Source organism: Epinephelus fuscoguttatus, linkage group LG22, assembly GCF_011397635.1.
Source record: "Epinephelus fuscoguttatus linkage group LG22, E.fuscoguttatus.final_Chr_v1".
NCBI classification, from domain to species: domain Eukaryota; kingdom Metazoa; phylum Chordata; class Actinopteri; order Perciformes; family Serranidae; genus Epinephelus; species Epinephelus fuscoguttatus.
In genome coordinates this window covers 18,909,062-18,921,615 of record NC_064773.1, presented here as the reverse complement: position 1 = coordinate 18,921,615, position 12,554 = coordinate 18,909,062, and the positions used below count along the sequence as shown (strand labels likewise).

At 42.5% G+C, this 12,554-nt stretch overlaps 1 protein-coding gene across 5 annotated transcripts in view; it reads right to left on the bottom strand.

Annotated features, from left to right (window-relative positions):
* The window catches only part of nrcama (neuronal cell adhesion molecule a), an 84,684-nt gene that overhangs the window by 10,459 nt on the left and 61,671 nt on the right, over positions 1-12,554 (bottom strand). For 2 of the 5 annotated variants that reach the window (XM_049566323.1, XM_049566324.1), the window contains 14 exons: positions 12,188-12,354; positions 11,938-12,085; positions 11,629-11,759; positions 11,303-11,332; positions 10,077-10,178; positions 9,751-9,948; positions 9,591-9,661; positions 9,272-9,497; positions 8,575-8,690; positions 4,458-4,665; positions 3,782-3,904; positions 2,890-3,066; positions 2,642-2,674; positions 1,961-2,026 (listed from right to left, as the gene is read on the bottom strand). In XM_049566323.1, the coding sequence (XP_049422280.1) occupies positions 1,961-2,026; positions 2,642-2,674; positions 2,890-3,066; positions 3,782-3,904; positions 4,458-4,665; positions 8,575-8,690; positions 9,272-9,497; positions 9,591-9,661; positions 9,751-9,948; positions 10,077-10,178; positions 11,303-11,332; positions 11,629-11,759; positions 11,938-12,085; positions 12,188-12,354 (1,796 nt within the window). The remainder of the gene's footprint in view (positions 1-1,960; positions 2,027-2,641; positions 2,675-2,889; positions 3,067-3,781; positions 3,905-4,457; positions 4,666-8,574; positions 8,691-9,271; positions 9,498-9,590; positions 9,662-9,750; positions 9,949-10,076; positions 10,179-11,302; positions 11,333-11,628; positions 11,760-11,937; positions 12,086-12,187; positions 12,355-12,554) is intronic. The other 3 variants (XM_049566325.1, XM_049566326.1, XM_049566327.1) reach the window with 2 other exon arrangements.

Here is a 12,554-nt window from a genome sequence, read left to right as displayed (position 1 = left end):
GCACACAAGAGAGAAAAACAAATCAAGGGCTTTCATTCTAAAATGTACCAAATTTACAAAATGCCAACCAATTCTCATTCTCGAGTCGTCAAATATCGACGCTTTGTCATGCCCCTTGGCATCTAATAGTGACGCACGAGGCACCCTTTAGCTGAAACACATGGTTTATGTTGTGAAACTGTCATGGTTAGCTTTGGGCTACGAAACTAGTCTGTTGGGTTTGGAAAATAGATCATGTTTTGGGTTCAAAAAAGTTTTTTACATAACATGATGTAAATATGTCACGTTAAAACAGCACTGACATTTGGTTCCACACAGGACGCAGGTGCCTAAGTGGCATTTTCAGAGTTATAGTGCCTCATTTGCTCTCAGCGTCAAGTATTGCTGCAGATAGGATTACATCGGAGTTAGTTGAAAGCCCTGTGCATCTCAAAAAGACGCTGAAGGGTGCCTTTGGTGTCAGTATTACACGTCAAGGGGCATGACAGTGTTACTTGACAACCTGGGGATAAGAATGGGCTGAAAGTCCTTACTATGAAACAAAACCTTTCAAATATTGCTATGGAGCTTACAGTGTATGTACAGGAGAGTGTAGAAATAACAAACATTATATGTTATACCAGTGTTTAGGATAAAGCCGTTACCTACAAATCTACTACACCAGAATAAAAACATTAGCCACTGTAACCTGAGGTCTTCCAACAGCAAAATTCAAGTCAAGAATTTATAGGAACTTCATGCCTGCTAGACTAGTCTGAGGAGGAACGCTCTCTTCAAGTCTTCCAGAGCAAATAAGGGCACGTTTCTAGAGCATCGACTCCAGAAACTTTTCATGGATGCTTCTTAAGATTTTCTGCCTGGCTTCTACCATACTCCTAATTAGGGCTGCCCCCTATTAGTAAACCAAACATTAGCCAACCAGCAAGGTCATTGGTGAAGGATGAACCCAAGGTGATATGTAAACTCATCTTCATTGGTCGACTACAAACATGACGTATCATCTGAAACATGGAAGTAGCTACATGCCCATTAGCCCACAGCGTCATTAACAGGCGGCTCACTCAGTGTGTGACGTGCACTTGTAGATAAAATATAGGCCTATATTAATAAAGGTTCATTAGTACGGTTTTGTATTTCTCTGTAATGTAGCACAGTGTTAACAATGTTACTGATACTATTCTTTCTCACACCTTCAACTCAAACCATTGTGTTGCCCTGCCCAAAATATGTAATTTCATAATTATATTATGCGGGCGACTCGTCGACTGATGGCTCTAAATGACGACTTTTGGTCAACTGGGAAAATTCTTAGTCGGGAGCAGCCCTACTGCTAACTGCTGCTCTCTCCCCCCTTCCTGCCCCCTTTTAGCTCTAGCTGGTTGACGTTAAATGCATCAGTCTGATGCTCCAGCTTGTTTAACCACAGACACCATACATCATGCCTCTGGTATACTGTGAAATACAGAGAGCTTTCCCTGATGGCGATAGGCTTAATCGGCATTGTGTGAACTCTTTTGGTTTGAGTGTAATGATAGTTAATTTATATGTAAAAGTCCAGCACTATAGATTAAAATAAAAACTGTACAGCTGACCAGAGCCGTCATTTACAAGCATTTGGCTGTTGGCTGTTTGTCTCACTATACAATACAATACACAGCAACACCATTTTGTTTCCTAACAATAGCAGAGTCAGATCCTGTGGCAACATAAAGTCAGGTATTATTTACAGTAGGTGCGAAAAATGGCCATCTCAGTGAGGACTTATTAGTCCTCCTAAAATAGGTCAACTGTCAGCTAGGTGAGGAATAAAAAACAGAAATCAGCTTCACTCAATTTTTGAAAATGGACCAAATTTTAAATCCTATTTTAAGACTCTTGCTGAGATGGAGCATTTTTGCAGAGCAGAGAACACATGTAGATATTTGAGGAGGTAGAGGGGGACGCAGGGAGTTGCTTGTACCCTTGTGAATCGGGGGATGCGGAGACTGAGTGATGGGGGAGGTTGGGTGGGGGGGTTCTGTAGGGCCTGAAAGAACACGGAAAAGAGTGAGACAATACACATACACAACACAGTCGTCAGCATACGGTGAACTGCAGAGCCGCTGTTTCACAAAGACAGTTGCTACTGACATGCTGAGTTAAAAACATCTCAGTCCTGAGATTCAGAGTGACGTGACGCACCTAGTTCAGCATCCAAACAGACGAAACTCTGAATCACAGCACCGCAGCATGCATGCTAAATAAAATTCTAGGTATTTATACACATAGCATCAGCAGGTTTATAAAATGTGTTAGTGCTGGACTGAAACATTCACAAGCATCATGCGAGAGGCTTCCAATCAAAACACGTCCGTTTGAAGAAATACAAGAGGCAAAGAGCGCAAGCACAGTTAATTCTAAAAATCCAGGAAGCTGCAGTGAGTACAACCTATTCTCTCAGAACAGGACACAAGCATGGTTTGCTTGCGGATGCCATGGAAGTCTGTCACACTTAAATCCTGCTTATTCACATGGGGAGTTTTCAGGCATGCTGTCTTAGTAACATGCAGGGACAATTTATCTAAAGACAATATCTAAGATAAGCTCTTTTTTTTATCATATGGATAACATGCAGGTGCTTCCAGTGGCAAACTTGGGTTACCTTTGCCCGGCCCTACAGTGGGCTGAGTACGAACTTCAGAGAGAAGGAAAAAGAGAAAGAGATAGAGGGGGTATAAGGCGTGGAATGCAGTAGGATCTTGTGCTTTTAAAAATCACAGGAATCCCTTGTATCTGTCGGGGCACTGTGACGCTGACCCCTGCACTCCAGTAAATACCACTGATATATGACATTGACCTTTTCCTCCTGTTGGGCTACATTTGGCTACAGATGGAGCTGAAATAACTTACTTGTGTCCATGACTGTGAAGGCCTCCTCTGTGATGACGGGGCCAGAGCCCTTGATTGTCTTTGCACTTAAGTAAAACTTGTAGAGCATGCTGGAGTTCAGGTTGCCCAGGGTGACGGTGGTCTCATTGGCCAGGAGGTTCATGACCTTGACCGGTCCCAGTTCACTGGTGTTGTTGACTGCAGGGGCAGTGTTACAGAGGAAAGGAAATTGGAAAGGGAAAAGGCTGAAGTTAGGAATATAGGATGTGGTTTTTGATTTGCACAGATGCTGCATAAGGGTACAATCACATGTGAGCGAAATTAACTCTTTAATGTCCATGCTAAGAAAAATAGCAATAGATTTTTTTATTTTTTATTTCCTTGGGGCAATAGTAACAAAAAACATTTCTGACAGACCTTTTTTTTCCCAAATATATTTCTTTTCATCAAAATTTATTTTAGTGACAAAACGCATGCAAATTTATCAAAACACAGCATGTGTTCAAATTTCACATATAGGCCATTTCATTGCTTTCCTGTTGCTAAGACAACAGCTGTGGTCCCCGTTTACTTTCAGTCAGCTACCATGGAAACTATAAAAGCAGGTGAGCTCATAGTGTCAATGACAGGATAACTTTGGTGCCATTTCTGTTGACGTTAATGGGCGGGCACAACAAGTCACCTTGACTGATAAACCATTCCACAAAATAAAAAATAAAAAACACATTACGTGATGTTGACTCCTTTAATATGAGGAATCACAAAGTGAGGATTTTGTTTGAGGATCTTTTAAGGTGCTAAATAAAATATGGAAGATATTCAAAGCTTCAATCAAAAAGCTCAACGGAAGTTTCAAATGTGAAAAAAGGACATTAGGTAGAGTTCAGGTGTGTCAGGTAACCTGTAAACCTACCTGGCTGATATTTTAGTGTGTATCCAGCAAGGCGTCCATTGTTGCTCGCTGGTGGACCCCATTCCAGAGTGAGAGAGTCCAAACTAGGTTTCATGACGTTCAGGAAAGAAGGAGGCCCTGGGACTGAAAACAAAATCAGAACCAAAGTCAGCATCTGGATGTTACACAGAACCATCCATAGGTAGTGGAGCAAAACATAAAGCTATGATTATTAGGGCATATTCACGTCATAGAGTGCTCTGTGAGGTTTCAAGGGTGTAACCGGATGGTTGCTGGGGGTTACAAGGAGAGTGCTATGGTGTTATACTGCACGTGGTTGCTAGGGTATAGCTACAGGTTTGCTAGGTTGTTTGGGATGTTTTCTATGGACGCTCTGGATGGTCATTAGGCAATGTCAGGGGGATGCTATGGTGATTCTGGGTGGCTTTGATCAAGTTTTTGTCACAGAAGTAGTACTAATGGTGTTAGTTGTAGGAGCTGTAGGTTGATACAACAGAAGAGAGGTTCTAATGTATTGACAGGCTGATTTTGTGCAAGTGTGACGACCCATTGTGAAGTCGGACAAACCTTTGTAACCATTTTATGATAAAACAAAAGTGCTTTATTGGAGGATTAGTACATGTATGATGCTCCAGGTCGACAGAGCCACCATGTCCGCCAACGTCAGCATACATACCTCCTTCAGGTGTCTCAAATTTCTTGCTGTGGCTAGGAGGCCCTTCTCCTTTGCTGTTGAGGACCCTGATGGTGAGGTTGTAGACGCTGTAAGGTTGGAGCCCTGGCAGGCGTCCCTCACTACGATTCCCACTGAACGTCAAAACCTGCTCCTGCTGGTCCGTGTCCTCCTCTGTCTCTTGCAAGCCGCGCTCACGCCGGTAGTAAACCTAGAGGAGACACACAAGGAGTTCATTAGATGTCAACCTGATGTGCACTATTATTTCATCATCAACATGGCGAGGACATCATACACACAAAGATGAAACACCAGGCTTGAGAGAGCTTTCAAGCTGTTGTGCCAACTTCCAGGTGAGGTGATCAAATTAACTCAAGCTCGGCTAAATGGACTGCATTTATAAAACAAAGGAGCGTGGCGGTGGAGCAGGTCAGTGAGGTAGGAGGGGCCCTGGTTATGGAGGGCTTTGTGAGTGAGGTAGTGCCCACACGAGAGCTGCAACAATTAAATTGATTGTCGATTTTTAAATCGTTCGCCAACTAATTTGACAATCGATCGGTCTGAGTACATTTTTAAGGACAGAAAGCACAAAATTCTCTGATTCCAGTTGATTAAATGTGAATATTTTCTGTTTTTTTTACTCTTCAATGACAGAATCAGTTTTGGTTATGGACAAAACAAGACATCTGAGAGTGTCATCTTGGGCTTTAGGGAACACCAGTAGACATTTTTTTTTTTTTACCATTTCAACCAAACAACTAATCGATTAATCAAAAAGAATCACCAGTGGAAATAATCGTTAGGTACAGCCCTGGCCCACAGGATGCAAAAGTCTTAAAATCCCCTTCAAATTGTTAAACTGCACCTCTCATATTTTCAGTAAGATTTTGGGGCATTTGTTTCATTTCTTCAATTCTATTTATGACTTGAATGATATGACCCCTCATTCTTGACTGTTAGTTGTGAGTTCATCTGCAGACGCTGAATTAAACTTACAGAAAGACAAGACTCTAACTGCCACCACACTTGGGGCTGTCGGCGGGATCACTAGTGTGAGAGGTCACCCGGAAGGTAAAGACGGCACAGCTAGAAGGTGAGGATCTAACCTCAACCTCGCTATCAGAGAGGGTAGAGAAGTGGGGGCCTGACGCCTGAGGACTGGGGCTCACTCAGCACTGTGATCCAGTGACCCAGGTGGCTTGACACGCTGTCTTTCCAGTAGGTGAGAATTCCATCGGAAGAGAAAAGACTCACCACTGACAAGTGTGTTGTGACGAATGTGTTAACAGAGCAGGTTTAGGGAACCGCTGTAGAGTCTATGAAGCTCCGGATCTGGGGCCATTTGAACAGCACTGTTCCAAGTTTTAAAGTGTTCAGATTTCTTAATGCGATCATGTTAACTTTTGAGAAAGTAGATTTTTATATTGTATTTTTAATACACCATATTATTGGTAATTTGGGTGGGGGGGGGGGGCAAGGAGTGTGACAGGCTTCTGGCTGAAGTAATTGATTTCAGTGCATTTGGAAGCACATGTTAAACTAATACAAAGATAGAAGAACTTTGGATACAGCATTGTTTCCTTTTGGTTGGTAGACTGCAACACTGCTCATGTCTGAGAGGGGATCAGTTTGTCTGGAGGGGCTTCCACTACTGTGGGCCATACCTATTTAAAGCCACTTTATGAAACAAAACTCCCCTAAACACACATAAGCCTGAGTTACCAAACATTTGGCAAGATGTTGAGGCAGTTAACTACACACTAGTGATGTTACGTGCCGTGCCGATGCTTCGAAGCGTGTGTTGAGTAATCCAGGAAGAGTTTCTGTGATGCGTGTATCAAAGCTTGTGTCGTTTCAGACAAGTGACGTCACTGATGAGTCTCCAAAGCCTCGCTGCCTGGCTGTACCACGTGACCGATTCAGGAAGTGATTCAGTTCTTGCTGCGAGGTTTTGACAGCAATATAAACCTCACGGGTTCCATTGAAAATGTGTGGTTGTGATAGAGGAGAGTTTTGGTCAGTTGAGAGTAAGATAGTTTGGAGAGTGTGGATAGTTTGGAGAGTTTGGATAATTTGGAGAGTTTGGAGAGTTTGGAGAATTTGGAGAGTTTGGAGAGTTTGGATAGTTTGGAGAGTTTGGAGAATTTGGAGAGTTTGGATAATTTGGAGAGTTTGGAGAGTTTGGAGAATTTGGAGAGTTTGGATAGTTTGGAGAGTTTGGAGAGTTTGGAGAGTTTGGAGAATTTGGAGAGTTTGGATAATTTGGATAGTTTGGAGAGTTTGGAGAATTTGGAGAGTTTGGAGAGTTTGGAGAGTTTGGAGAGTTTGGAGAGTTTGGAGAGTTTGGAGAGTTTGGAGAGTTTGGAGTTTGGAGAGTTTGGAGAGTTTGAATAATTTGGAGAATTTGGAGAGTTTGGAGAGTAGGAGAAGGATAGTTTTGCTAGGATGGAGCCAGCGAGGAAGAGGAGGATTTCCCCTGTGTGGGAACATTTTGATTTGATTACTCCCAGTAAGGTAAGCTAATTATAACATTATTACAGACACACTAAGTTTGCTTAACAAGAACTGTATTTTTCACTATTTCTTCTTTTATTCAATGGTGAGGTGTTTATTGTGTTCCAAGGAGTTGGGATACAGTAACAACACCTCATCCATGTTCAGGCACTTCCATGACTTGCATGAAAATAAGTAGGAAACTGGAGGTGCACCCAGCCAAGGTAAGTCATTAAAATATACTGTCACAATTTTAGTATGTTGACTTTTGCTTATTGTGCAAATGAAAGACAAGTAACAGAAACTGTTTTTACATATATAGTCTTTTATCCAGCCACCAGAAAACAAGAGCATGAGCATGTTTTGTTTTCTTCTTTCCTTTAGGCTGTAAAGGCCATGGTGGAGGCCACATATGACGCAGCTAAGGAGAAGGCTGAAGGTGGCTGCAGTTAACCTTACCTCTGACATGTGGACATCCATTAATATGGATGCCTACCTGGCTGTTACCTGCCATTTTGTTGACGAGAACACCGAGCTAAATTCAGTATTGTTAGGAGTGCTGAAATTCCCCCATTCTCACGCTGCAGAAAATTTAGCCCGTGTGAAAGCCTCCCGAATGGAGAATTGGGGAATCACTGATAAGGAGACATGTCTGGTTACTGATGGTGTTGCCAACATGCTTGCCTGCGTCAGAGAGCTGAGGCTTCCTCATACTATCTGCATAGCACATATGCTGAATCTGATGGTGAAGAAGGCTCTTGATCAAACCCCTGTGCTGTGTGACCTCCGGGCCAAGGCAAGGAAGCTGGTTGGCTACTTTAGAAGCAGCACCACTGCTAAGGTACGTTCTTTGACTTTATTCCAGTTTTTGATAATGCTAATATTTTGTTTGTGTTACTGCTGCAGTGATTGAATTAACTGATCTGTATTTTTTTTAAAGAGAAGCTTGTACAGGTTCAAGACCATCTGGGGAGGCCAAAACTGAAGCTCATTCAAGAGGTGGAGACACGCTGGAACAGCACATATCAAATGCTTAATCGTTTGATGGAACTCAGAGAGCCAGTGGCCGACGCTTTGGCCGGTCTGCAAACTGACATCCCCTTACTGACCTCGGACGAGTTTAACATTGTTGGTGGGCGCATGTCTATGCTGTCTCCCTTTAATGATGCCTGTTTTGTTCTTTTTATTTTCCTACAGAGTTTGAATGTGTGTTTTTGGTTGAACATGTTATATTTGCTTTCTGCTTTCAGCTTTATTTTGAAATGTCTGTGTGGGAGGTACAACATCCTGGGAAGCTGGCCAAAACGTGCCGAAACGTCATTGGATAATTGATAGAGTGTCAGCCATTTTGTGGGGTGTATATATAGGCTGAGCTTTTCCCTTCATTCTGTAAGAGACACTGGTTGGGGATGTGTGCTGATGTGTGTGTGGTCTGAATGCAGAGCAAAGTCTACAATACACTAGTTCGTGTTGCTGGGTTATTGCTTTCATGGAGTGAGTGGGTGCAAGAGTTTAAAAAAGAAAAAAAGCACTGTGCAGACAATCAAAGTAATGGCAGTACCCCTCACACCAGGGACACCCAAAGACTCCCAGTGCTGCAGAAATAATCATTTAAAAAACACAATACCTTGTATCCCTGCAGTCTTCCTCTGACTGAGGTGAAAGCAACAGGCTCCCAGTGTACCTCCGCTAGTGTGCTGTTGTGAACCATGATCTGCACACTGTCAGGTGCAGCCAGAGGCACTGCAGAGACATATGAGAGAAAAGTTAGTCAAGATTGAATTTCAAGATCGTATGAGGTACCAATGTATTACATACAGTAGACTGCGGTCAGCATGCTCCTAGTTTGGAGAAGCAGACAGGAGTACTGTCCACAGAAGCAAAGTACTGTGCAGCTGTGGATAGTAGCGGCTGCCACCTAAAATAATCAATATAAGTTGAAGTGTACGCTATATTGAGAATATATTTTAAAGTATACCATGACAGCCCTTTCCCACAGGGAACTGAAGCCGATCCCACTTTAAAGCCACTGGACTCCTTTGACGAAAACAGTAATTTTACCTTGCAGAACTCGGGAGTTTCTGGTCTCCTGCTGCCACAAGCAGTCAGTTTGGACATGTTATTGTGCGACTTCGGTGAATCTAAACCAACCCTTTGAAAAACCAGTTGCACAATAACACAAACTAACCAGTATGGATTGCTATGGATAAAAACCTCATACAACTTTTGAAGTGTTGCTAGCACTACCGATCCCACCGTGAAGCAACAGTTAGGTCTGCAGCTCTAGCATAAACTAAAAAGTATATAACAAACAGTTGACTCACAGTCTTCTCCAGAGTATCCAACCGTTACGTCAGGCTCTGGCGCATTGCCATAATCGTTCAAAGCTTGAACCTTGATCTCATAGGGTATGTAGGTCGGAGTTCCAGACACAACAAATTGAGAGACATTGGCCACAGTCTTCGAGGACCAGTCCCCATCCACGTCCTTCTGTCTCCACTGCACTTTGTACTCCAGACCGGGCCCGTTTGCCTGAAATCCTGTCAGCGGCTGTGCAAAGAATTTATTTTTTTGTCAGTTACTGAAATATTCTAACTTGACTCACATTCAGCCCAAAATAAAATATCTAAAAGGATAGCTTACTGTCCAAGAGATGACTAAATTGCCAGGCATTGTTCCTTCCCCCTTAACATTTGATGGATTTTCATCAGGAGCTAAAAAAACAAAATTATAATCAGTGAGTGTTTGACTATTTTCTATATTGCAGTATTTCTTTTAAATGGAGGGTGGCCATGTTTATCACCTGCAGGGTTGGTCCTGTATTGGCTTGAGGGCTGGCTCGGTTCACTGTAGCCAACGTCGTTCAGAGCCAGGACTCGGAAGGAGTAGTAGACGTACGGAGAGAGGCTTAACTGCGCTGTGGTGCTGGTACCGGCAACATCCGTCAGGTTGACCCAAACTCCGGGCTGGTGGAGCAGATCCTCGTATTGAATCAAAAACTCTGGGGATGATTTAAACGAAAAATAAGTGTAGATTTTGCCTCAAAGAAAGCGGACAAAAAATATTTCTCAAAGCATTCTGTATCTGATTTCAAGTTAGGGAAAGTGTAGTTTGATAATCATTTCATACTTTGTGTTGGACTGTTGTTTTCGTCTCCAGGGATCCAGGTGAGCTGAACACTCCTGTCTGTCTGGTCTGTCAGTTCCAGGTCAGTCGGAGGGTCAGGTTTCTCTGTAAACACACCGAGGAGCCAAGAACCACAGAAAATATAAAAAATCCCTCTCTATCTGATTAAAGCAAGTCTAAAGCAAGCTGAAAATTTGACCGTGAAAACAGCTAAATGAGGTGCATAGTAATTTACCTTGAACACTGTAGCTCAAGATTATTTTTTTAATTTTGAATTTTATACTTAAGATTTTTTTTTTTCCCAGTTAAAACCTATGGCATAAAAGTAAACTAACAGAGCTGAATTGCAGACAAACATATCACAAACGCAGGAGGCAGATTGGAGAAAGTAAAGTATAATTTTGTCAGTAAAGCCTTTTTATTGTGTTTAAAAAGTGCATTTTTATTTTGTGCAGTTAAACATTTTCAGAGCAGGCACACCCACACAGGTGTCTTCACTCCTGGCTGATTAGACCTCTGCAGTCAGAGGCCGTTTACATGTACATGGTGATTTTGATAAACGGAGACATCTTCCTTCGTTTGTGCCCTTCGTTTACACGCAAACGGAGATTTCTCCTCTGAAAACGAGTCTTTCTAAAAACTCCGGCCAGAGTGGAGATTTTGGAAAACTCCGTTTGCGCGTTTGCATGTAAACTGAGATAAATAGAGATAAACGGAGTTACAGGCAGCAGACGTCACAGTATGCGCCAGAACTTGCGCCTGTGTCAAAAGTGCGACCTATGTTGCTATGGTGACAATGGATACATGGAAGGTTTGAGCTTCTCGTTACACTGCCACCTACAGGTTTGGCAAACGAAGATCTTTTTGAAAACGGAGACGGTGAAATGTCCGTTTATGAAAATAGCCGGCAACGTGTAAACGGCCTCTCAGTCTCAGTCTGAGCACGATCACAAACACCTGAGAAGGCGTCTAATCAGGTAGGTGAAGTGAAAACACCTGTGTGGGTGAACCGTGAGTGTGCAGAGGCTGTTTTTCACAATCAAATAAAATGCTTCAAATTGTAAAATGCGTACTCTGTATGAAATAAATCTCAATAAATACCAAATGGCACAATATGAAACAAAGAAATCAAGAAGAACAGCCAAAATGAAATAAAAATTGAGGTGAAATGAGAGGTTTTACAAACAGAATTTGATGCTACAGAATCCTAATCTGTGGTGACTGTTTACCGTAGACAATAGCTGGAGTAGGAGTAGCCTCTGAGACAGCAAGAAGCAAGAATAAAGTGCAAGAAGAGATTCGATGTTAGTGAGAGATATTAGAAACAGCAGGGAAAATTTTGTTGTAATGAGACACTAAATTAGATTACAGCTGATACCCACTGAAAAAATGGTTTCAGTGCTTTTCACTAAAGACCAGATTTTTTTTTAGGAGTATAAATCATCAGCAGGACAATTAAAACTTCTTTAAAAATATAAGTGCATTGTGTAATTTCTCCACACAATCACTGAGCTCTGGTAACCTGTAAACACCCTTGAATGCACTGTGAACATACCTACTACAGTCAGCATGGCACTGGCTGAGTCCCTGTCCAGGGTGGTGTTCATGATGCAGGTGTAGGTCCCCTCATCTCCATCTCTCACGTCTTTGATGGTCAGACTGTCCAAGTCCGTGTCCACAACAAACCTGATGACAGAGTATCACAGAAGGATGGTGCATTTTTCATTTCTCTACTGTTCAAAGTCACAAAAAAGAATCGCCGAATATTTGTATTAAACTGCCAAATCTAATTCGAGTGACATAATTCTGAGTCGGATACAGCCCTGAATAAAGCCATCTCTCATGAGTCTTAAGGTCTTTGTACCTCTCGTCATCAGGCAGCTCTCCGCTGTCTTTGAGCCAGGTCATGACCGGAACAAGGGACGGGTCGTGTTTGACTTTACATTCGAAAACAGCACTCATTCCTCTCTGCACCACCTTGTACTCTGGCTGCCTCAGGATACGGGTCGGCTCTAGAAGATTGAAAAAATCTGTTTATAGAGGCCTAAAATCTCAATCTGTTAAAATAATATTATTAACAGGCCCCAAACTGAACCACCAATTCTCATACTGACCTTTAACCTCCAGGTAGACATGGTTCTCCTTGATCCCCAGGTTGTTAGTGGCAATGCAGGTGTACTTCCCACTGTTAAGTGGCTGGGCCACATGGATCTCCAACGTGCCATTCTCATGGATCACATAAGGGTCACCATTCTTGATGCTGGTCTGACTGTCTTTGAACCTGCACGAAAACAGTAAACGATGTGGCTTTATGAATTGTTGGAGAAATGGCTGAACAAGCAAGACTTTGAATCTCAGTGGTGTTACACACGCAAACATGTGTACATGTGAGCCTTGAAGAAAATGTACATTGATAAAGCAGCTGCAAGGAGTTTTATATGGTTATGAATTGGCCTCAATTTAATACGGATGCCTCTATGG